Below are 25,976 nucleotides of genomic sequence, written 5' to 3'. Positions count from 1 at the left end.
AGGAATGTTGTAATTCAGGGAGTTCTAGAGGAATTTTTCATTTAATTTATTAATTTCAGACATCTAACATTACTTTTTACTGCATGGCAACCCAGATCCTGCTCTGCAAGAGGGGAGGTCTTACCCCAGGAATGTAACATATAATGCTTCTCTGCTCACCAATGGTACAACTCTAAATAGACTACTAAAGGCTTAGAAAACACTAAAATAAAACTAAAATAAGAGTTGGGCTTAACCTCAACAGTGCGTAATGATGTAGTCTGTAATGATATAATATATGCAGCAAATTCATTTGATGTCAAGTAATGGACTATAAATAAGGGACATAAAATTGTGAACAATCAGAGTTACAAAATGAAAACCAGCTGGTCTTGAACATCTCGACTCCAAAGATCCTCGTGGGACTAAAGCTGAAGTTATTTCAAAAACTTTGTAAACAGAGAGGCTGCATGTTCTAAAACTACCAAAAAAGAAAAAAGAAAAGGCAAAAAAACCATGAAAGCAAGGCTGAATCTCTCTGTGGAGGAGTGTTAGGGATAACAGGAGATCACAGCTGAAAGACAGGAATTTTATTAACTTACTTCGGGAGCTTCCAGATGTGGTCTCTTCTGTCCACTTTCCGAGGCAGATGGCTGCCTTCCTAGTGCTAGAGGTGCCATTTGGGTTAAGTGAACAACACACTCAGTTGTTCTATATTTTTAAATAATTTGCATGTTTCTTGCTTAGGTCAATTTTATTTAAAAGCACAATTTGAGAAAAACTCCACCGTCAATGAGAGAACTGACGAAAGACTCCTAAGGGTGTCTGGATCTGAGCACAGAGCTATCAGGTAATAGATGGGGGATAAGGGTGTGATGTCCACACTTCGAGATGTGTTTTATTAGCTAATAACTGAGATCAAAAGAAATTAAACTAAAGGAGTGTTTGTCTGCAAGAACATACCTCTTTTAGTGTAAATAATAAGAACTTGTGCTTGAGTTTTTCCCTAACAGCCTGGATTTGTTGCTTGTTAAGTGATGCCACAGGGCTCTAGGCTCTTTTTTCACAGGCAAGGAAAAATCGTACCCCGGGGCTATGATTTGCATAAAAAAATGCCAAATAAAGTTTTGCTGCCTCATTTACATGCATAAGGGCAGGATTTTTCTCAGTTGAATTTGACATGAGAAATTATTTTGACACTTGAATTTCCTTTAGTAAGTGTTTGTGGTGTGGCAGAAGTGCTGTGAGCGTGCAGCTTCTGCTCGCTGTCCCTGTGCGTCCCCATCACCGCTGGCTCAGGGAGCAGAGGGGTGCCAGCTCTGCCCACGCACAGGCCCTCTGACTCCTGGCACCCTCTGCGATCATCAGGTTGATTCTGGGTCTGATTCTTGGTTATTTTATCACAATTTCTCATTTCGATTTTGTTTCAGGCAATACAAGAAAGATTACAGGCTTGAGGCAACCAGTGATCCTGTTTCCTGCTGGTCAATAAATCTAACTCCCTAGGAAACAGTATTCCGGGAAAGAAAACTGTGCAAATGACGATTTTCCAAATATTTCTGACACTTTCATGAAGAAAACAACCAGGTTAAAGCCTTACCTCTTGCTATAAATAAATGTCACAAATATTTTTAACTCAAAATAATTACACTTTCAAGATGAGAACATGCTTGCTTGTTTTTCATTTTTTTAAAATGGTTTCTAATACTCAATGTGATTATGTTGTTGAAGATTTACGTGAATGAACTAAATAAAACTGACGGTATCAGCTCACAGTTTATGGGCACACACAGACTTAGGTCTCTCAATAAAAATAAGCAGTGGCATCACCCAGTCCAACAACTGTGTCACACAAACACTAATAGATTTCTCAAATTTCTGTCTTTTATCCAGCTATGCCAGTGTTCTTGAACTACATTTTTTGGAAAGAGTATGACGTTTAAAGGCAATATTAGTTTTTCTCTCATGTTTTATTTTATGGAGGAAAAACCCCACAGCCTTGCTGTTCTTTCGGAGACGGTTCTGTAAGGAAGTTCAAAGACGATGAACTTGGCAGTAGGAGCAGCAGTGGGGATGGCACCTGCAGTCCTGGGCATTGTTGCAAAACTTCTTATGCTCTGTTTTAAAAACGTCTGCAAAACAGATTTGGCTTGTTGCAAACCAGAACTCTGACTCTTGCAAAAGACAGGTTTCAACCCTGAAAGTTAGCAGCTTTTTTTTGGCGTCCTTTTGGTTTTGGCAACATTTTGCAAACATTGGAAAATATTTTACAAATAATGAACAAATCAAACAACATGTTTGCACAGAGTTAATATTTTAAAGGAAATTGCAGAATACTCTGCCTCTGGAATGCAAGTTGTGGTTTTAGTTTTCAGGGGGTTTTTAAACGAATTCTAATTCCCAAATTTCTTTGTGTTTTAGAATTTCAGCTCCTATGTATCTCTGAATCCATAAATATGCTAGCATTGTAGAAGGTGTAACGAAAGTTGCTTTCTATCCTGCCAATAATATACATCTGAAAATCCATATTATTTTAAAGCAGTGTACTAAAACAGAAGAATTTTTTTTGTCAAAATCTGTAAGATAAAGCAAACTACATAATTAGGATCTTGTTTTTTAAAAAGAACTGTGTAGATGTGATGTCAAGATGTGTTTGCATTAATTGCTTGTACTTCCAAGATGCAGTTTTGGAGATGCAGGTTTGGCTGGACAAAGGACATGACAGACAATGTGGAATTTGGAAAAGGGAAACACCGGATTGCTTGCTTCACCACGTCATAAACAGGCTTCCCAAACTGAAAAGCAGAGTATCTCAATTATTTCAGGAACTTGCTCTTTGAATTGCACACTGTTGATTCTGGGTTTTAAAGGTGCACTTACTGCAAATTAAAAATTTCCTGCTTTCAGTTGCCTCCTCCAGCTGCGTGCCGACTGCAGGGGTAGCAGCTAGCACTGAAGCCAGGGAGCAGTGGGGCACAGCTGGAGAGCAAATCCTTCACCTCGTTCCTTCGGCTTTAAGCGAGGCTCAACTCTGCACAGACCTTTCTTTAGAGCCGCTCTTCTAATCCCTCTGCTAAAACCTGTGCTGCCTGCAGTTCTCTAAGCGCCACAGGCAGCCTGCTGCTCCGATCATGCAACTCCCCTGCTGCAAAGCAGCAGATCCTGCTAACTTGGACAGATGGGAACAAAACCAGGCAGGAGCCTTTCTCACAGCATACCCAGTTTTCCTCCTCTCTTTCTACATCTTCTCTGCAAAGCTGCTCCTACCCTCTCGACGACACGCAAGTTGCCTGCACTGTGTTGGGGTGGCCAGAGCTGCACAGGGGACCTTGGCAGCCCCTGGCTGTACCCACAGGGACGTCTGTCTGCTCCGAGCAGCCTGACACCACTGATGTGCCTGGCTGCAGACTCCCAAATCCTTCCCACAGCGCTTCTGCCCTTCTGCTCGTGTGCTTTCCGTTCCGTAAGTACGCTCCATTTTGCTTTTTTTCACTTGAATTGTGTCTTAATTTGTTGTTTGGTCACTCTCCTCCTTTCCAAGCCCTGAAGTGAGTTTTGATGGGCTTCTGGCTTCCTACGCTCCCTTCCCTTGCTCAAGAAGCTGGAGAGACACAGCAGAGAGTATTTTGCATTTTATAATTCCTAATTCCGATACAGAATACACGGTGTAACTTACACTTTTCTCTTTCAACAGGCGTGGTACCCATCAGTGGTAGGAGTAAAGTTTTTGTCTAACTAAGTATTAAAAAGGGTATTTTTCTCCTCCACTGGTATAAGTGGGGGTTCCCTAGGCTGCATTCTAATTTCTCACATGCTCACTTTTCTGTCATGTAATAGTTGGGAAATTTTCTACTTTGCCATGTGAGACCACAGTTGCCTTGCTGTGGTTGATTTGATTAAAAGAAAACTCAAATAACAAATCTGCCTATTTTTTGCTTTACAACTAAGAGCTTACCATTTTTTTTCCAGTATAAAATGAATATATAAATAAATGGGATGCTTCTTGCCCTGAAATACATATACAAATTCTGTTATGGGAACAAAGGGAGGATTTTTACTGGAAGATCTTCAGGCTCTTACACACACAAAAATATATTGTCCAAAAGTTAGCTACTATTACTTAAATCTGAGTGCTGTTTGGAACTGTGGTATTGCATTAATTTATAAAGATATGGCCATTCAAAACAATTGAGTTCAAATGGAGATACTGAAGTCCTGGATGCAACAGTCATCCTGTGTGATGGCGCTGCACCAGCCCTCAGCACCATTCAGTCAAGTGGTCAGACAGGTTTAAGTATTACAGCATGATCCTGAAATCTGGGCTGGTCTGTCAGCTCTCCTCTCGTGCTGAATGTCAAAATGCATCTGGCATCCCGGACGTTGTGAAACTGCAGTGAAAACACTGACAGCCATTGGAATAACAGAACAGGGCAATAAGAACCAATGCTTTTATTTAAATTACTCCTGACACTCAGTTATTGATTAAAATTGAATAGAATGTTTCTGTTATGTTTTACAAAGTAACATTTCAAGTCTGAATTTTAAACCCAGTAAATTAGTTCATTAAAATGAGGATACTTGAGGGGATGGGTGATATCTGCATACAAGCAGAACAGCTGTTTTGCATGGAAGATTTGATCAAATATGCAGTAAAACCCTCTGTCAGAATCTGTTGCATCTTGGCATTGCCAAACATGGTAAGCTTATCTATTTTTAATAGTTAAACACTGAAAAACACTACTCTTTCACACAAATACTGTGTGTACCCATGAATTTGGAGGAAGCTGTAGTAGTTTAAAAGAGACTGGAAACAATGTAGTCCGTATGAACACCATCTATCAGCCCAGCTCCATTGTTATGAACAAACCAGCAAGGAACATCAACGCCGTGCTTCGGATCTCGTCCGTAATCCTTCTGCCAGCCCCTGAAAGGGAAAACACAGTCACGGAAGTACCGAAGCGGAAGCTGCCCTTTGACAAAGGTAATCTTTCCTAAGCCTTTGCTAATGACTTGATTATTTTTTACCTTGTTACTGTCAGTTCATTGTTTTTAACAATCATTGTGGCATCTGGTTTCTTGGGATCAGACCCAGGATGAATCTCAAGTATGGTGAAGTCAATGGGGTGGAAAAACTGTCCTAAAAGTAGAAGACAAAATCACCATTTCAGGCATGCTGCACACATCAAAATGGAAACAAACAAAACAGAAACCCCAGAATTTCTACATTCTCATGCTTTTTCCACGGCCCCTCGGGTTTTGAACAGGTAAGCAAACACTAAGTTTTGCATAAGGTTGAACAGATGCCTATGGTTTTTTCTTTTTATGAACTAGAATTCTATGCATATCACCTGAAAATAAGTTCCAACTTCTGAGTGCACCGTAGAATTAGCCTTTTCTAGATATCCTCACTTTGTGTCTTGTCTATTCAGTTGTATTTGTTAAATACTCTCCAAGTATGACACAAAATGACAGAAAATGAGGGTTTGCTGCCCTTACCTGATTTTTTTTTAAGTAAAAATTGGAAGACAAAGGAAAATGGCTGCTATCTCTGTGTCTTCCACCAGAGAACATGCCCCATTCAAACCCACTGCACTGGCAGAAAACAGGATTCAGTGGATCAAAATTTTTATCCCTGAATTACCAACTTTGCCTTCTACTGGAATAAAGAGTGTTAGCTACCACAAGGAACAATCTTAAGACAATGCAATGCATCCTGTGATTTTAATATGTGCTAGTAAATCAAGATACATCTTAAAGAATTCTTTTCTTACAAGGATGCTCTAGCTGAGGTTTGGCAAATTTTGAGCAAGCAAACACATTTATTTTTTCAGAGTACTTGTACTTGGGAGAAAGGTATTTAAGATGAAGGGGGAGATCAAACCATCCAAGTGGATGGGAAAATAGTGTAGTAAGAAAAAAAAAAAAAGGAGGTGGGATTTAGCAAGACAAAGAGGTTTAAAGATACCAGTGAGAGCAACAAACGCTACTGATCTCAGCAGCAGGAGAATTTAAGGGAAGTTAACGCATAACGTCTGAGGCCAGAATATTTTGTCAGAAATCTTAATACGGGCAGTCAATGTCATCTCAGCTTCCTCCACCCTCTCCATTCAGAAAGGCTAAGTACAAGATTGCGCCTGGTAATTACGTAGCCTCAGAAGGAAACACAAGCATGAAAACACCAAATGAAGTCATACCTAATAATCCATGGGTCTGTTCAGACAGTTTATCACTTTCCAGTGTATACAGCCCTAGGAAATCTTGGTGAAGAGGATGTTTTTTCCATACTTCATGCAAAACAATAACAAATGAGGCACTGCTGCCAATTTTTAGCACCAGATTTTTCTTCCTCCTAATTATCAAAGTTATACTGAGGAAAAAAAATAACACTTAGGACATTGTGCTTCCCAGAGTTAACAACAATGAGAACAAACTTGAGAAGGAAAAAGCAAATTCAAAAACCAAACATGGCTTTAGAAATCTCTCAGAATTTTTTTAAATGGAAGTTTTGCTGCCTGGCTTGGTCTTTGTGAATCTCTGTGTGTCCAAGACAGATACTCAATTACACTGTTAAAAGGCTGCCTCACCTTTCAACTTTTCAGCAAGATGTTGCTACCAAAACCTGTCCTATAACAGAATTATTAATCATGAATAGGTTAGTGATATGTAGATACAGCACCTCACACTCAGTAATAAAAATGTTATTGATAAAACCATCGAGTGTCCTTGCCCGGATGCTACCTGACAATGCCTGAACTAGTGCTAGGCTAAAGAAGATTTGCTTCCGATTGTGTTAGTGATATCATCGGTGTGGCTATCACCACAAAAAACAAAGCATGCTGTACGAAGAACAGTTTGGCTCTGATGCTCTTCCTGCTGCAGTGCCATGCTTTGAGAAGGCAGTAATTTTGCTCCAGGTACACAACAAAAATGTAAATGAGGCAGAGGAGGAGACACTTCCTTTTATAAACTTCCCTGATTCTGTAACAGATAAATCTCATGAAAAATATACATGCTGACAGGGAAAAATGCACTTTTCTATAAATACCATAATTCCTATTTCTTAGAATGGAGATTGTTTACAGCAGATCATTATGTCCGTGTTTGAAAGATTACACACTACATCTAAAGTTACTCTTTAAGTATTTGCAAGACAGTGGTGCATTAAGCCCAAGAAATCTAGTTTTACCTTAGTCATAGTAACAGAAAATCAGTAATAGAAAATTCAGAAAATAGAAATTCAGTTACTTATTCCCAGCAGAGAAATTTATCAATAATCACTGAGCAGTTACACAACAGAGAGTGGAATCCAGCAGGACTTGGATCAGTTTCCTTTGTATACTCAAAGAACAAATCTTAAAAGTATATTTATCGACCAAAACTAAAAACAACGTAGAAAGTAATACTTTTGTAAGTCTTACCCTTCTTGTTGCAAGGTGACTGAGTCAAGCCAGGTGAAACCTGTTTTTTCATTGCCATTCTGAATTGTGATCTTCTCAGGAGTTACTGTCAGTTTGAAATCCAGGTGCTTAATTGCAATGCCAAGTCTTCCAAAATAGGTGTTTTGGATCTTTGCAGCATTATTTACTTTCTTGTCACCAATGAGCTCTCCATTGACCATGATGCCTAACACAAAAAAAGAAACATCAAGTACTGTACTATAGATAGAACCTGATCAACTGTCAGGGAGTGTCATGGAATTTTTGCAACTAAAGAAACAAATACAAGTTGAAAAATACATGAGCATTACTTATGCATGTTTGCACTGAAGTAGAATAAAGCTCTGGGGGCTGTTCTGTGGATTTCCACAAAGAACAATCACTTTATTGACAATAGTTTAATATTTCTTGGAGCATAAAGAGTCTGTGATGGGCACAAACAGCCTGATAGCGTGACACTGGTCTCCCTGTACCAGATATTCCGTGAAATGGCAACCTAGGGATTATTTCATTGCTTGTACCACTGAGACAAATTATGTCTCTCAACTCTCACAGTGGTTTTCAAACAAAGCTTAAAAGTTCATTTTTCTTTAAGAATTGAAAACATTGTCATGGTAATGGTACCCTATCACAGCCCTGGAAACTTGTAACTTTGCCGGGAAAAAAAGCTTCCACAGTACAAAAGAGAGAAATAGCCTTTAAACATAAACGACATTTTGTTATAAGCATGCTGATTCAGTGTATTAAAAAAATTAAATACTCACCTGTAACTGGGTCATTTATTAAATTTAAGATAGCACCTGGGTTTTCATTGATATTGAAACAAATGGCATCATTTTTTTGTGGCACCGATATAATGAAGTGTGGATCTCCATCAACTGTAAAGGCAAATCATTGGTATTTGTATAGTGAATACAGGAGTTCAAAGTTCCATATGAGCAGTTAACATCGTAGCAATGGAACTGCTAACGCTGGGAACAAGCAGAAGCTGGTCCCTGCACAAGCTGTATGCCCAGCTTAGAGGATGGTGTCCCAGGGAAGCTGCTACCATCTCCCCAGAGTGAACTACGCCCTTTTTTCCCTTCCTCTTTCCCAGGTACATGGCATATATTCGGTGCCTCTTGACTACTGCAAAATTTGGCACATGGATTGTAGCTTCAGGATGGCCACCCCTAAGTACTTATCTCTGACAGCCATGAAAATATTACTGAGGGCAAGAAGTTCATCTGAACAGAGAATAGCCAAATACCCACACAGAGGGTAGCAATGGGAAGAAGGACTAAGAAAATGAGTGTACATAACCTCAGTGATGCGCTCTTTAAAAAATATTTAGAGATGGTTAAAATAAAATATTAGCCCCTCGGAATTAAAAAATGGCTAGTTTTGTGGAGGAGAATGATCTAGAAGACTCATCAGAATTGTGCAATTTAGTTTTAAATGCCTTCTTCTGTTTTCCTTCCAAGCACACTACACAAACTACTCACCACTAGTATACCATGTGGGGGCTGCACTGTACACGTGAGATACTGTAGGGAAGAAAGAAAAAAGCTGGAAAAACATCAAAATGGAATATCTATACACTATCTGGACAGTTACCTATAAGATGTAAGGAAGTTAATAGGTAAATTGCTAATTCCATCCCAGTTTTAAAAGCATATAGTTTAGGGAATGATGTTTTTTTTCCTCTTTTGAATCAAGCAGATCTTTAGAATAGAGAGATTTCATTTGTAGTCTAAATTGCTTTGAGGGTTTCCATAAGGCCCAGGTAGTGTATCTGCAGGATACAAAAGTCTAGGACCTAAGGATTAAGCTACCAGCAAGGAAATACATCATCCACTGAAAACTTTTGAGGTTTTAATGTTGGTTTTTTCCAGAATGAATTTAAGTTTTCTCAGTGAAGACTTGAGAAAACTAGATAAAGACAGAGAGAGAGATTGCGACTAATCTCCAGAGCAAATCTTGAAACTAATTCTCCCATTTCCAGGATCGCCCAACCAGCAATCTGAATGGTCAGTTGCTATCTCTTCTGAATTAAATGGTTTCTTTTCATATCAGTAACCGAGCATGTTAATTTAGCCAGAGATGATGGCATCGTAACCCCTTGCTTTATATAATTCCAAAGGAGCTACAAATTCAAGTCCATCCTCTGTTCTTGGGAAACAGCTTTCAGGACAAAAATGGTGGTTTTATGAACTGGCATTTACTTCTTAAAAGCTGCTGAGCTGAAACTTTTTCATCTGGTATTGTTTAACCTTTAAGTGTGCTTTTAGCAGAGAGCAACATTTTAGCAGCGAGCAGAATTTGATTAAATACAGTTGTAAACCTAGAAAAGGCAGTTTCTGTCTCTCCAGTAATTTCCATTGTCTAAATCCATTTCCTTTAACAGATGCTGCTTCATTCGGAAACTTAAACTAATGACTTACCCGGATTGGCAGCTGGGAAAATCCGTCCTGTGAATGGAACAAAATGTTGGTTTAGAGGCTAAAAAGAATATAAACCAATTTCTCCCACTTCCTTCCACTAAAACCAACTTGAAAATCTTGTAAGAAAAACTTAGTCAAAACAAAGCAGATGTTACAAAGAGATAGAAAGCAGACTCCGCTTTTCAGCAAAAATGCTACTTCTTCAAAGGTACATGGTTTGCTCTGTAAGTGGCTGGGACAACCTGCTCTTCTCTGATTCCTCTGTGCCATCTTGCTCTACTCCATACTAGAATATTTACACACCTGCTTCCATGTTTTTCTAGTCTTCTGCTCTTTTTACATCTAAAGCTACAGAGGGATGTCTGAAGACAGGGCTTTGTGCTGAAGAAGTAGCAATCACGGAAGACATTTCTGTAAGAGAGTCTGCTACACACGTGTATCTGGGAGCCAAGAGCGCTAGACCTGGAAAGCAACTTAGTTGTACTGGGCCTTAATTTTGTGATGGTGGGATGCTGCAGGTTATCAGAGACAGGAGAAATCACACTGCAACTGGTGTTTACACACTTTTTCAGCTGAAAAGTTTTACAGTCTTGATTTATTCACTGAGAATTTTATGAAAATATTGCATCCCAAATCAAGTGAGTGATGCAGAAAATCCATCTCTAATAGTTAAAAATATTAAGTAAATTTAGTAAGAGACGTACATACCTTCAGCTGTTACCATGGGCAGGTAAGAAGTAAAAGGAAGAAAAAGAGAAATGTACAGTTTCAGTTGTAGAATGAAACAGGAAGGATTCTCACCCTGTTAAAACATATTCTAAGAAAAAAACATATAGAACTATTTGACAGTTTAACTGGTATCTTCAGTATTTTGCAATTTCACTTCTTCCCAGTTACACAATTCAATATTTGTAGATCAAGATCAGAAGAGCACTGAAAGTAAAAAGCTGGAATGTGGGGCAGTAACACTGCCATTAATTACACATATTACAAGAGAACTATTAGTAATTGTCTTATTGTTATGTCATTTCCGCTTTGCAAAATGTTCCTGCCTGAATAATTATTCAGAATGGAAGGGCACTTAGCAATTAACTGGTTTCAGGACTTACTGTATTTGGAAGAAAAACACACTCATCTCTAGTGAAAATCTCTGTTATGCTAAAATTCATTAAGTCATGCCAAATTCAGAAGAAGAGATTTTTTTTTTCATCTAGAAGCCAGCAGAGAGCCTGGGAGGAACTTTTAGGGACACTAAGCAAAAGTTTGGGCAAAAAAAAAGAAGGATGCTAATAGAGGAGATTGAAAAGCCTTACGAGCGTTTGTCAGACCTGTTGAACGAGGAAGAGAGGAGGATGGCTTGAACAAAACACGGAGAGGAGAGTAGGGTGGCTTTGGTGTGTGCTGAGCATTTGCCTTACTTTGCTCAAGAGTAACAGAGTTGTTTTGTTTCACACGAGTTAAACAAAGAAGCTGAACTGTATGAAAGCACAAGGTTTTACTGAGCAAGGAATCAATAATTAGCTTAAGTATCAGAGGAGTTGTGCACTTTTAATGCAATTATTTCTCTTTTAGCAATATAAGAATATCAATACTGTTTCAGAAATAATCTCCATATTTTACAACCTGATATGATGTTACTATGTCTACTCCTGAACTGAAGTATGCAGAAAAATAGCAAAGAAAAAGATGTGAACAAAACTGAATATAGCTCGACTATTAGATTAGAAATGCTTCTTGGGTCTGGGGTTTTTTGATGTAATACTTTATATATTTAGCTTAAAATACATTTTTTAAAAACCATATTTTTTTAATAATGAAGGATGGTTTGATGGAAATGAGCTTTACAATGAAAATGAATTTTGCATAAACTATACATGTGCGAGACTTTGAGAGTAGATTTTTTTTCAGATACCTGTCTAAAACCATGCAGACATAAACACCTTTCCTTTACGGGAACATCAAAGGAACACTTGGATTCTCAAAGTAATATCATTAAAAACATCTATACCTTCAAGGGGTTTATCAGCAATCCCATCCTGGTTGTCATAGTCTTCTGGCTTTGTTACCACCATGGATGTCAGGGGTGTTACAAACTTGTATTTTAGTGAGAGACGCAAGGCTTCAGCTGTAAGATTCTCCTTTTCTTCTCCTGTAGCTGCAATACTGACCACAGGCAGAGACTCCTAGCATCAGTGATCGCTCAAGTACTCAGGACTAAATAATTTTCTTTGAAGTGAAGCAATTCCTCTGCAGCTATTTTATCAATAAGGAATATTTGTTACAGTCTAAGAGCACTTCAGATTCCATTCGCTAGCTAAGGAAAAGGCAAAACTGTGCTTTATATTTGCAATAACTTAAAATTGTTTAACCTGTAACTTGAAATAGGAATACTGAGGCTGGGGAGGAGAATCCGTTGGGGGATTTTCGTTGCCCATTGACACCTCAGTGTGATGTGAATTTCAGCTTCACATCCTAGAAGTTGCACAAGTCAAATGGCTTAAGGGGTTCATAGCTTAGATGTCATTCTAGATATAATTACCGTTTTTCTAGGAGTTGTTCAATGGTGAGGTAAGCCCAGAGCCTTTCAATGTACTCTCCAAATATGTATTCTTGTTCTTTGAAAGCTTTAGCTGTTTGCTCAGCATCTTGTTTTGTAATATAGGAGAGGGCGTTGTTAGCCTATTGGAAATAAGGAAACGTGTCTGTATCGTAAGTACCCAGGGACTTCCAGAACCTCCCAAAATCAATACCTTCACATCTGAAAATCTTATTAAATTGTAGAACAGGCTGGTCCTACACAGCACTTGTCTAGGACATAATGCAGTTTCCAAATGCGTGTGGCATTTTCATTCACTAGAATTCGGTTATTCGAGATTTAAACAACTTTGATTATGATGCTGGTTTCATACAGGAACATGTTGAAGCCGATACGCTGGCTAACTTACTAGGAATGCATTATTTGTATTTGAAATATACTTAATTGCATTGCAGTGCATAAGGCATGTATGCAGTTCCCAGTATTTATGATAACAAGATCTATAAAACGTTTGTGTTGTGTTTCTTGAATATCAAGGGCAAACATTTTTACAGAATCCAGATCCAGAGAGGAATTTACATCACTTGGTTCATATTAGAAGTAGACTGCTATTGTAAGAAGAAGGCATCTCAAATATTCAGCTGGCTTATGCATGGTTTCTTTACCCAGAGAAGACTAGTGTCTATTAACACTGAACATCTAGCTCCTGAAAGAACCAGGTATTTAGAGACTAAACTGAAAAATAAATAAATTAATCTGTTAATAAAGCTAATCCAGTTGCACTGAGCTAGGCAAGTAACTTGCAGTTTTAAAAGCAGTGACTTTGGCACATTCAGTTTCTCACACATCCTGTCACTGAAGCAAAAAAGCACTAGTAAATATTTTAAGTATTGCCAGATTTGAACTTCCAGACATTTTGCACACATTACTTAAAGAAATCCATACTTACGCCTTCGCCTCTCACATCTACAGTCAAACTGTTTTGGTTGCTGTCTATAAGGCGCCCAGCCACCACAATCTCGGACCCATCATAGAAATGCTTAAAACTGTTTCTGGTTAGGTCTGATATTTCATTTTCTGGGTAGTTTAACTCCACATCCATGAGCATGGGATTTGACACCTCATCATAAAACCCCTACAGGATGATAAAAAAAAAAAAAAAAGGAAGAAAAACATTTAACTATCATTGTTTGTTTCTTTAATTCACAGGTATCCAGAAACACCCTATTTCAGCAATGAATGTGAGAAGTAAAAAAGGTCAACTCTGTACTGCCTATACCTGCTCTCATGTCTCACACAACTATGAAATGCTTCAAGAGTACAGTAAGATACACCTGCTTGCAGTAAGTTCCTAAAGAGAGAGTATCTAGAGCCTTCATTCTTGGTCATCCTTCTCTTCCCCTGACATGGCATTAACTATATGACCTGTGAGGTAGGGGAGATGTAATGACTGCAGCAGTTCTGCTGTGCACCAGATTGTGCTTCAGAACTAGGACTTGTGGCACCCTCTGCCGAGTTTTGAACCCTCTTCCATAGCCCACAGTAGCTCCCTGTTACTGTCCTTCCACTTTCTGCTTATATAAGGCAAGGGGGAAATTAAATTAAATCCTCTGATCACAGCAAACTCTTGGGTATTTCAGTACCAGATTACAATCTGAGGTTTTGATTGCTTCAGAATAAGAACATCTGTATAGTTATCTGAATTAATGCCTCTTGCATCTAATTTAAGTGGTAATTACTGTACCTGAAGCTGTAAAGCTGCATCAGAGTCAGGATAAATCCGACGGGTCAGCCCTTTATTCTCCAGTGCCATCTTCTCCAAGAAGTTGTAGTCAACCCCATAGCCAAACCCAAGATTGTACAAGGGATATCTTCCTTCAATGGCTTTTTTTACATGCACCTGAATGTCCTCAGCATTTGATATGCCTGCACCAAATGAGAAAAACATTGAGTTTTCTTCATAAATAGATAAAATTATCACAAAGTTAAATGTGGCTAGTCATGTTTGGATTTCTTAGGAGGCATTATCAAAAACTTCTTTTAGTAGTATGATGCTCGTATAGCAGCATTTAAATAAGGAAAGCATCCCGAAGTCAAAGATGGAGGCCAATTTTAACTGAGCATTTTTTGCTAGTTAATTCACTGTCTTTATTATTCCATCTAACACAAACTTACCTACATTTGGCCTGCCATCTGTTAACATGATAATTATAGAAGCGCTTCTCTTGGGCACAAGGTTTCCTTCATGAGCAGCATTCAGCATATTAATTCCTCTCATTAAACCACCATGTAAATTTGTCACTGTAAGGTAAACATATAAATTTGGTTTCAGCACAGTCGAAACAAAGGTTTATTTTTCACAGGAATCTGACTAGATCTCACTACAGTATGAAAACGGAAGATTTGAGGTTGCAGGCAGGTGGATGTTTACATAGCAAAGTACCTGGACTTTGGAAACATAAGGAAAAATAGATGTCATGTTCTAAGTAAATTTCAACTTTAGGAATGTCTCATCAGGAATGAAATAATTTTTTAAATGCTGTAGTACTATGTTCACAGACTGCATTGATAAATTAACTTACACATCGACCTACTGGCAAATCCAATAATGTACTTACTGCCTTCAGTGTAAATGCCCCGAACAAACTTCCTTGCTTCATCTAAATTCTCAGGAGTGGCCTTGATTAATGTTTCTTTCCAAGTGTGCACTGCACTACCAAACAGTATGAAATTGAAGAAGTCAACTTCTTTTATGTCATCCAAGATTTTTAGAAGTGCTTCTCTTGTCTATAAGAGATTCAAGTATATGGGTCAACATTTAATGCAATAGGTGCTTGCAGATTTTACATGATTAATCTCTAGCTTTAACTTTTATAGAGTATGGCGTGCAAAAATTTGGAGCTTGTCCTGTCCTTCCCAGTCTCTGTGTTTATTTCAGAGAAACTGTAATGAAGTCAGCCAGTTGCAATTACATCTGGTAAATCTTTGTAGCTGGGAGGAAAATGAGGTGTCAGGTCAAGGATCATTGCTTACACTGAGGTTAAGCTGGCATGGCAAATAGAAAATGGTGGGAAATGGGCAGCTGCAGGTTGATGGAAAAGCCCATACACAAGCGAGCGTGGATATTTTGATGCAGCACCAAAACCTGAAAATTCTGAGCATTATCCTAGAATGACGAGCCCTAACTATGAAAAGAGCTGCTGCTTCCCAGAGGAAACAGAATGAATAACACAGATAATGAGCATTACACTGTATGCACATTTTAATTTCGGAAATGTTCAGTACATGTGACAGAGCTCTCTGAAAATGTTGATACTGAGAGTTTCGAACTAGTAAGACTTGTAAGTAAATATAGCCTAAATGTATAGAATTCTGTTCCACAGTAACGCCTCAGAGTAGTGCTTATGGTACTGAGCATTAAAGAGGTCACAGCAGAAAATTATTTGGCGTATCTTAAGCAGTGCATAGCTCTTTCATCATCAGAGGCTCTTTCATTGGGACTTTATAATAATGTAACAACTTACCTGTTGTATTTCTCTTCCAGCCATTGAGCCACTAATATCTATTACAAAAATAACATTCTTGGGCAACTTTGGAAGATTTGTTGGTGCAAAGAAGTGTACAAAGTAGCCATTGACAATCTGAAATACAAAACATTAAAAAAAAAGCCAACAAAAAAAATCCTTTTGCATATTATAAAGATAAAATGGATAAAGAAGAAATTACTTTCATTTAATGTCTATCCCCAGAGTGGATTTAGTGACCCTGATCAGTCTCACCCCTGGCTGTGGGCCCAGGAGCTTCATCTGAGTTGGGCTTGATTCCCTGCCTGAGCTACGCTGTAAGAACACGTGTCCCCAGCAGTGTCAGAGCCATTCCTGCTCCTGTCCATGCACTTCACGGATTTGGATCCCACCCTGCAGACTGACTTCTCACGTTGACCTTGGGCTGTGTCTCATGACCACTGACTGACCTGGACTCACAACTGAATTTGATTGCTGCCATCTCTGGGTCTGTCTTGCTCAGGTACCGTGGGGAATGGGCTCGTGGCTGGCAAAACCGCTGTGTTGTCACACTCAGCAAACTGTCCTTTAGGGAACAGTTGGCCCTCGCTGCTCCCTGGTCTCTACTGTGCAAGCTAAGCTGTCCAGCTGTCAGATTTACCTGCAGATTATCAGGAGTTGTTCTCTTCACATCATATTTTACAGTGAAATCCCCATCCAAGACAGACTGCGAGCAATTTGCACAGGTTCGCTGCTGAGCAAGAGTTGGCTTGAAAGAGATATGCCCCTGAATAGAAAAGCCGTCATTAGATGTGAACCTTAATAGCTGAACATTTTCCACAGAGCACAAAGAAGTTTTGCAGTTGTGTAAAATCCGTATATTTACAGTCACAGACATGAGAATAACCTTTTTATCAGGTTAGGTATTAGTCTGTATTCACATGCATTTGTATATTTATTGATGGTAACTGATACATGAAGGCTGCTACCTCGAGCTTTCTGCACGTGCTCACTTCCCCACCTTCCTTGGCTGAGCCCTCCACTGTGAGTGACACCTTTCATAAGGGACACCTTTCAGGGGCAGCCTACGTCTTAGGAATTCTACCACCTCCATATATGAGAAAACAACCCATTACTGACTCAGTTCCTCTGAGTTTCCAACTATGCTGTGGGACAAGGCCTGGGTGCAGCACCCTGCTAACAGCTACACGGCTTCTGAACTGCACGGAGGTCGCCTTCAACTTGCTAGCTCGGAATTCAAGGCTTGTTTGCATAGATAAGCCTTTACTGTATTTTCTCTTTTTTGTTTTTATTTTTTTCCTCTCACTTCCTTTGGTAGCACTGACATTGTTATTTCAGATTTCTGACCTTAATAAATGAATTACGGAGTGCAGTAGTCATTGTACCTTTTTCTCTGAAAAAGTTTTTTTAATGATATTTTGTAGATCATTGGTGATGAATGTTCCTTCTGCTTCCAGGTCAGTGATACCTTGGGGCTCAAAGATATTAACTTCAATCTGAAATATTAATTAAAAATTCATTGTCATTATTACTCCACAATATATCAACTTAGGAGGATCAGCAGGAGACTATGGATGGGAGGGATTTTTGCAAAAGCAAAAGAAATTTAATTTTGTAATTCAAAACAGCAGTCCAAATTCACACTTGTTGAGGACACACCATCAGTCAAACAGCTCTTTTTTTACACTTAGAAGGTAAAAATAAAGCTAGAAAACAAACCTTAATAGAAATATGACTTCTTCAGAAGTTAGATACTGGAATTTTTAAAAATGTCATTAAATATTCAAGTCCTTCAAAAATATAACCAATCATCTATTTCAGTGTGTTTAGAAAAATGCTGCATGAACTCTTACAGATGCCGAGTTTTGTAATGATTTTTACACAGCATTTTCTGAGTGTATAAAGGAGAAAAATTTTGCCTTAAAGCTGAGTTTTAGCAAGGCAGATAGGCATGATCAAAGACAAGTTTTGGCACACAAAAGCTACAGTATTCTAGCATTCAATATATGTGTAATGGTAATTTAAGATGATATACTTTCATGTGGTGTGAGAAAGGAGTAGTTTATGCTATAAAGGCATTTATAAAGGCTATTAATCTTCTAATTTACTCCAATGCATTGTGCTGGCTTTTCCAGATTTCCCTATATCATTTCTTTTGGAGGTTTAGAAGCTGAGCCAATTTGTCAGGCTTATAAACAAAAATTTTTATTAAATCATACCGGTATGGACTCCCCCTGTAATTCCTTAGGGATACTATCATGGGCCTTTAGCTCAGCTGTGAAGCAAAGGGAATGACCATGGCACTCCACTTTTACCAGAGGTACGGAATTTCATCATCTCCTAAATTACAGTCCAGTCTGATACAGTTTGTCATTTACCTCAAAATCTTTGACAAGCTGCTTCGGTTTTACTTTGATTAACATCTCGTATTTTCCAAATTGTCGTTTCAGCAGTTCCTCATACGTGAGTTCAAAAGTGACTTTACTGGCTGCTGCGATGTTGACTGAGACAGTGAATTTTTCTGTTTTTCTTCCTGAAGCTCTGTATTTAAGTGAGTAATAAAAGAGTTATCTTTATTCTCTTTCACAATACTGTTTGGCTTGGTGGAGCATGATTTTCAAAAAGGAGAAAAAAAAAAGACAGGAATTTTCATCTATTGCTAAAATCATACTCGAACTGTAGAATTTATTCACGTTTCCCAGTGGGCTTAATCCCAGGAACAGGTAATACAAAGTCAATGAAAATTGCAGAAACATAATACATAATTGCAGATAGTGCCTGCGTTGTCAGAAGGTTTATTTCCTTTTTATATTTTACGCTACAGTAACTCTAACCTCATGATTGTTCTTTGATCCTGTAAAAAACCCCAAACTTCATAAATATACCAGAACAAAGTATTTTCAATCTGACAATTTGCTGTGGGAGGATGGTGTGGAAGCCACAAACGACATCATTCTCACTTGACAAGACCAGCAGTGTGTCCCTTCGAAACAGCCTGTTCGTATTGCTTTTTTGCAACTTCTTTTTCCTTTATAGTTCCAGGATAAGTGACACCATCAATTGTCCTGCAGATGAAAAAGTCCTAGTTTAGCTGAACGATTTGCACCAACACACGAGAAGTTACTACAGGCAACTGACTGTTTAGTGACTGGTTTGCTAAAAAGCACTTCTGGAATCTGATATTGCCAAGATTTGAGCACTTCCACTGAAGCTAGGCTTCTCAGTGAATTTAGTTGGAATGAAGAGTTCTTGTGCTCAGTATCTTAAGAGGATCTAAACCAAATTTTACTTTGAAAATTAATTAGTTCAAAACCAGGCTGATAGCACTACTACTTACACCTGCCATATTCCTACACTTCAGCAGCTTGACCATCTCGTCTCATCTAACGGCAAGCCAACTCTCTGGATGAGACTAATCTGTCCAAATGTGGCCATCTACAGCTGAACATCCCATCCTTAGACTCCCTACACCATTAAACAGGCATTTCTCACAGGGGATTCATCTTGTCTTACAAAAAGTCCTAGCAGACATTAAGCACCTATGCCATAAAAGCTACTGTTTCTTTTCACTGAAAATAAAACAGGCATAATGTGATTAATAGAGATGGACATGTGTAAACTTCACAATGGTGTGAGAATTGCATATTATTGCAACTAAAGGTACAAATGTAAAGAAATAATTCTATTTCCTGCCTTTCATTCAAACATGATTTTTAAATGGAGGATAAATTAAACTGGACAAGGCCATCAGGGAAATTAAGTAATGGAACTTTCCTGTTTTGATAACACCAGAGTAACTAACTGGTACTTCTGAAAAGGTGGACAGGTCTCCAGAGAAAGATCCCCCATTCCCATTTGCGATAATGAACAGAAATTATTGAAAATCCGTAATCTTTCATAGAGATGTACCAATGTTTGCCTTTCTGCATGCTAATAGTAGCAGATAATTACCCAGGAGGCATTTATAGAAATCTATCAAATGGCAAAGTAAAAGTGAACATCTGAGTTCATTTCTCCCAGTTGCATTTGCACAGATTTTTAGTCTTCTCTAACAATACCGTAACGAATACACACATGCTGAAGTTGGTAATGAAGGCTGTCTTAGGGAGTTCAACATCAAAGAAGACTTCTTTGTGCACATTTCCACGATTGACAGCTCGACTGGTGATGACGTTGTGGGCAAATCGGGAAGTTACTTTACTATCAATTTTCATGCTATAGATTTCTATCCCATTGACAACCTGTCAATTGAAAAAAAGTGGAAAAAGAAAGAAAGAGCTACCTGTTACACTGATGTCTGTGTTAATCAGCCATAATTATATTTTTAAAAAGAAACACCAGCAGGACATTCTATCACTCCAAAGCAAAACAGGAAAGATGTAATCATAAGCACTGTAGCACAGCTGTGTTTCCTCAGGTGTCTATCACACCGCCATCACGGTGCTATTCCACGTGTTAAAGCCATTGCCTCTTTAACAAAATGCCACCATTGCAGCAAAGACACTGCCATTATAAAACCTTTTTTTTTTCCTACTAAGATGTGACTTTTGTTTATGGTTAGTCAAAGAGCACAGCTTCCTTCTGTCTCCCTGTGGTAGTAACTGTAATTATCAGCTAAGTGGATGCCTCCTAGCAGAGAGATGGAAGTAGTTATCTTGTTTTAAAGTAGACCTAAACAATTTCATATGTCTCCAAATTCCATTTTATGTAATTATCAACTTCCTCCCAACTGGGGCTCACTCTTCTTTAAAGAAGGAAATGGGTAGGGCAATATTTATTTTCTTTGAATGCTGGAGACTGTATGAAAACATAGGTAACAACAGATGTGACTCCTCATGCAGCTCCACAACAAGGTCTGCTTCTGGCAGGAACACCAACAATGGAACGAATCCTGGGGGTTTTATGGTGGGCCTGAACTCTGGCTGGAGGATTAAGAAGGTCCCTGAACAACTAAAGCATTTAAGCATTGCTTAAGTGAAGGCTGGCTGCCAAGTGGAATCAGCCTCAAAGATGAGATCACTTGCCTTTCCTTGAAATAACTACAACATAAAACAAAAGTAAAAAGAAAACCAGCAGAGAATGGATGTCTGCTAGAGATACAGAGGTGAACTCAAACAACTTAGCTATTTAATCAGGTTAAAAATCATATGTTTATTCTTCTTCCTTGTCCAGGAGTTTCTATCAGAGCTTTGAAAGGAACCGTCTACTTAGTCCTACTGCCTAAGCCAAGCAAATCTGTGTTACTCCCCATATCACACACACGCAGAAATGCCATTTGCTCCAACTGGACTCACAGAAATACACTGTGAACACAGTAGGAATATTGTCACTATAACTCTTTCTCAATAGCCCACAAAAAAACATGTCATACTCACCAAGCCGTTATCAGCATTTCGCTTCTGTAAAGAGAAAAACAGGGAAAGAATCATGGCTAAGGTAGGAAAGCTGCACTTAGAAATAAATCACTTAGCACCTGTGTTGCTGTCTTCTCCTTCCAAGTCAAAAGAAGCTTCCCAGGAAAAGGAAGGCTTGAGAAAAGTCCTTATTAGTAAACTGAAGTAAATTTGAGGGAAGAGCAAGTAAGGCATCTGAGGCAGGTATAATTACTTTACTTAGAGCATTCCCAGTTGTGGTGAATCTTTTAGTTTTCATTTGATGTTAGTGCCCCTCAAATGCAGTGGGTTTGAAAGAAAAGTTAAACTTTTAATGTAGCCTATTTTGTATTTTGCTCAAGTGACACGAGAATAAGTTATCTTTTTTCAGATGAAAAACAATATTGGACAGCCTGAGAGATGAGAGCAGAGTGAGAGGAAAAGAGGCTTCAATGCTCAGTGCTGTTTACATTTAAGTGCTACTGAGACTAAAGAACGCACTAAAATCCGCTTAATACGGCTCCCTTGAGCGTAGGCTGGTTGCATGGTAACATCAAAGCAAAAACACGGTATATTGTCCTGATGGTGACATATTTTTCTTGGGAATTCCTAGTTCTGGGTCCTGTGGAATATATTTTGCCTTTTCAAACTAACTTCATTTGGAAGAAAAAAGGAGTTTGTATCAAAGCATAAAAACCAGTTTGCACATTTTTTTCTAGTCACACACACATCCAAACTATCAGGCAGACCCATCCTTAAACTCTTTCAGATTTACTCCTAAATTTTTCCTGTTTCACTCCAACAGCCTTTCACTCTGTCATGAGTAGGTAAGATGGTAATTCAGCAGGCTTAAAGGGAGGAGAGGTAGTCACTATGAAAGGCTGCATGGAGGGAGAAAAAAAGCTGTCAGAACTTTTTTTGGTTGTATCTGCTTCCAGAGTAGGCACAAATACCATAAGCTCTACAAAAAATACCATGTACTCTCTTCTGAAAGAGAGAATAGGCTTCAAACATATTTACCGAACCACATTAAAATAAGAGCTTGTGTAATTCCGTTCCCGTAAGCTCAGCTGCAAATCTCTTATCTTTTTTGGCTCTAAGAGCCTCATGGGCCACGTTTTGGGCAAGCGTGTTTACCCGCTCCAGCAAACAGAGGAGTAAAGACATAATGAAATATCAAGTCAGCTCAGGTACATTTAAAGCTTTCATTACCTTTCACAATTAGGAATTTTACAGGTTGGAAACTGAGACACAGAGGGCTTTGATTTACTTTGGAAGTTTTTTTCCAAGACACTGTATTACATGTACAGTAATGGAAGGTTTTTGGGCAGGAGGCTTCTCAACTTCTGTAAGATTCTGGCTAAACACTCTGCACATGTTTCTCTAGGTTCAGCTTTCAAGCTGTTTGTTGCCATACAGGTAATTTCTGTTTCTCTCCCGCTTCACAAACCTATGTGGGCTTTTTTTAATGCCTGTGTAGCATACGCACCAATTCAAGTCTGTCCTCTCCAAACCTGCAGTTATTTTTTCTATGCCTATACTGTCATTACAGCTAATCATTTCCTCTTACCAAACACAAACTGAGGCATGGACTCTGGGGAAGTGAAAAGCTGGCAGTCACTGAAATGTCAATTTGTTTGGTACAAACTTTTTCTTAGAGTGGAATTACCGAGCAGTTTAAGAACACAAAAAACTACAAAAATGTATTCTTTAGTTGCAAATTTTGCAAATCTGACTACTACTCCTAAATTAAAAGATACTTTACCTGCATTTATTTCTTTTTGTACAGAATTGCTTTTGTGCACATCCTTTATCAGAATTATAGGTTCTACAGTAGTTTTTAAAGACCTCTGATTCTGTAAATATTTTGGGGAGGTACTCTGCAATTCTCATTGAAAAAGAAAATACAGAAAAACCTTTCAGTGAAAGGTTTGTACTTGTGCTGATCTTCAAACCCACCTGCATATCGTGCGGGGCCACCTTCTCCAGCTGACCCTGGTTTGCACAGGAGAGTGGATTAGGTGACTTCATGAGCCCACGATTTTTTTTTTCTTTCTTTCATTCTTAATGATTCACTTGGCTGCAGCTAGAGACCTCACTAATATCAAGGTCATTTTAAGCTACGTGGGCAGAAAGTGATAGCATCCCATTAAAAAATATATTACGCAATTCTAGACCATATCCTCTACCTCGTGTAACTACAGTTACTTGATAAACTGTTTCTAGAGTTTTTCCACATATTTGTTGGATGCACCAATTACTAGATATAGTAATATCTACATCAACATATTACAATACATCAACAAAACATCAACAAATTCTACTTTTCCTTAATACTGTTTTGTTCTGGCAACAGCAAGGAACACGGGTGTAAAAAAAAAATCTAGAGAAATTGGAGAGGAAGAGTAGAGAAATAAAGAAATTTGAACTCCCAAGAAAATACAGAGGGAAAAGAGGGCTCCTATTACCATACTTGCTGAAAGAAGCCCTGGGAAACTGGAACACAGCATGACTAAAAGATTCAGTAAGGACTGTACAGTTAACTTGAAGTGACCTCTGGGAATTCACAGCACTGAATGAGGTATTTAAATACATCCCTAAGTACTACGTAGGAAAAATAAGGCACAAAAATTATTTCCAAACCTACAGAAACTTTAAAGATTTTCTCATCCCAAGTGTTGCTAACTGGATGTCACAGAGAAGAAGCCACAATGCAGCTGAGCCATGAAAACTAAACTTCCTTGTGAGCTACATAGGAGTCTCGCTCCTGCCAAAATGAGAGAGCCATGAAAGGAAGCCTGTCTTTACTATTCCTGTTTTGAATACTGTGAATATATATACAGGCAGTTCTTAATCTAGAAGAAAACTCTCCCACCCTTACTAGCAGCGTGCATGGGAACAAGGTGTGCGACTGCATGTAGGGATCTTTGATTTGGATTTTTGTTCACTTTTCAGCAGAATTGGGTCTGCCAATTGTATTTGCCTGACTATGATTTTAAAAGCAGCTCTGACAGCCTGAAGATAATCAGCCAGACTGCCAGGCATGCTTCATCTCCCCCCACAGGCATACTTGCTCAAAGGAACTAAGAAAGGGATGGGGACTGAGACCTTCACACTACGTAGCAATCTCCTCCATTTCAATCAAATTACATTGCAATAAATTATATAACTGACTTTTCTGTAGTGTTCTGCATGTATGGATGGAACTTTGCAGAGAGATTTGGCCATTTCCCATTTAGGAAGGCTTTAGCATGGCAAGACATAAGAAAAAACAACTGTAGTATGGTAATAAGGAGGGAAAAGCTACATTTTTATCTGGGCTACATAACAGTTAAATAGTAAGAATCTATGCCAGCCCCAATTTGCATCAATAAGTCTCAAGCTGATGTTTAAAAGTTAGATATATTACCCTGATTTTCAAAGAAAAAGTCTGGGCAAAGACCATAACCTAATCAACCAACAGTGACTGTCAAGTGCTCTGTCCTGTTCCACTCACTAACCTACGGAGCTCCCTAAAGAGATTTACTCTCTGTAACTCTTCTGTCAACATGTAACTACCCAGAGAGAGAGAGGAAAATAATTTATTGAGGTAGTGAAGAAAATTAGGCAGAACAGAGACTGGTCAAAACCAGAATGGCCCCTTTGAGGGACAGAGATACACTTCATATCACGCTAACATGCAAATCTTCTGAGCCCCATACCTGGCTGATTACTTACCTTGATGTTTCTGACATGTGTTATCAAAAAGTCTGATGATGTAAAGGCAGGAATCAACAATAAAACGAAAAGCAATAGATGGTTTTCCATGTTTGAAAAAAGGTTTCAATCTGAACAATGTGCATAACTATATAGTGCTTTGTTTGCCAAGTGTTAATAAATAACCCAGTGTGAAAATTGGGATTAAACATTAGTCATTCAGGAAAAATCAAATACTGAATTTTGAATTTGAATCATCTGCAGAATACTGTTACAGAATTTACAGAATATTTCAGCAGTGCCTCTTCTAGGCAATATCTCCAAGCAGAAATTCAGCAGCTGTTTCTGTACACGCAGCTGAGACTGACCTCTGCTCCAGACTTGCCTCTTTTCCAGGTGAAAACCATCATCTTTTCCACACTTTCTAAAAGGCTGTCCCTGGCTCAAATTCATTGCAGTTGTACCAGAGCTCCCAGTCTCTTGAACAAAAACTACCTCCTGTAATCCTGTGTATCGCTCACGTACCAGATTTAAGTATCGTTAGTTGACACGTCCTTGCTAGTCCAGAAACCTCCTATTACGTGCTTTTCACTTTTAATCCTTTTAACTGGTTTAATTTCATTTGACAATGCATGAAACACAGTCTTTGAGGGCTGGGAGTTAAACACTCAGCGGTAATAAAATATTCAAGTTACAGAGTTCGAGGCATTTTCCACTTGGTCCGCACTTGGCTTTCTGAGGTGCGCAGCCAGGAGGGGCACACAAGGGGTCCTGGAGCTCCTTTTAAATGAGCCTGGAGCTTTTTTAAAAAATGCTCTGCCCCATCCAAAGGCGCCGGGAGGGCTCCGCAGGGCGGGTGAGCTCTTGCCAGGCCTCCCCAGGGTGCGTGTCAGGGTGGTGGGGCCTGTCGGGGAGCTGTGGGGCACTGGGGCACCGTGTCCTTGTTCCCACCCTTCCCCGGGTCTCGGCAGATGAGTCCCTTCAGCCAGACGCTGACTTTTGCGAGCAGA

General features: G+C 38.9%; 2 protein-coding genes across 2 annotated transcripts in view; one reads left to right on the top strand and one right to left on the bottom strand.

The window, feature by feature from the left end:
- ITIH4 (inter-alpha-trypsin inhibitor heavy chain family, member 4) overlaps positions 1 to 1,485 on the top strand; it is an 18,984-nt gene extending 17,499 nt beyond the window's left edge. The window contains 2 exon segments of the mRNA XM_009870334.1: positions 727 to 829; positions 1,410 to 1,485. Of these exon segments, the coding sequence (XP_009868636.1) occupies positions 727 to 829; positions 1,410 to 1,485 (179 nt within the window).
- Positions 1,486 to 4,773: 3,288 nt separating this feature from the next.
- Positions 4,774 to 25,077, bottom strand: ITIH3 (inter-alpha-trypsin inhibitor heavy chain 3). Its single transcript, XM_009870332.1, has 20 exons — positions 24,988 to 25,077; positions 19,973 to 20,139; positions 18,859 to 18,963; positions 18,277 to 18,439; positions 17,284 to 17,394; positions 16,539 to 16,664; positions 15,899 to 16,015; positions 14,993 to 15,161; positions 14,550 to 14,675; positions 14,119 to 14,300; positions 13,324 to 13,509; positions 12,378 to 12,517; positions 11,847 to 12,001; positions 9,839 to 9,850; positions 8,900 to 8,941; positions 8,180 to 8,293; positions 7,398 to 7,602; positions 6,174 to 6,346; positions 5,005 to 5,116; positions 4,774 to 4,903 (listed from the first exon to the last, which is right to left on the bottom strand). The coding sequence occupies exons 1-20, from the start codon at positions 25,075 to 25,077 to the stop codon at positions 4,774 to 4,776; spliced, it is 2,625 nt and encodes an 874-aa protein (XP_009868634.1).
- Positions 25,078 to 25,976: the final 899 nt, after the last annotated feature.

This window comes from Apaloderma vittatum, unplaced genomic scaffold (assembly GCF_000703405.1).
Source record: "Apaloderma vittatum isolate BGI_N311 unplaced genomic scaffold, ASM70340v1 scaffold7245, whole genome shotgun sequence".
NCBI lineage: Eukaryota > Metazoa > Chordata > Aves > Trogoniformes > Trogonidae > Apaloderma > Apaloderma vittatum.
Note: the sequence above shows the minus strand (reverse complement) of the source record. Positions and strands in the feature narration are given on the sequence as shown.

Excerpts from the sequence above, each read along its gene's own strand:
- ITIH3 (XM_009870332.1), bottom strand. The coding sequence starts at position 25,077 with ATGGAAAACCATCTATTGCTTTTCGTTTTATTGTTGATTCCTGCCTTT. Across the intron at positions 12,002-12,377 it reads GAACAACTCCTAGAAAAACG|TATTGCAGCTACAGGAGAAG; the intron begins GTAATTATATCT and ends GCCTGTGGTCAG. Across the intron at positions 4,904-5,004 it reads AATGAACTGACAGTAACAAG|GGGCTGGCAGAAGGATTACG; the intron begins GTAAAAAATAAT and ends TTTCCCTTTCAG.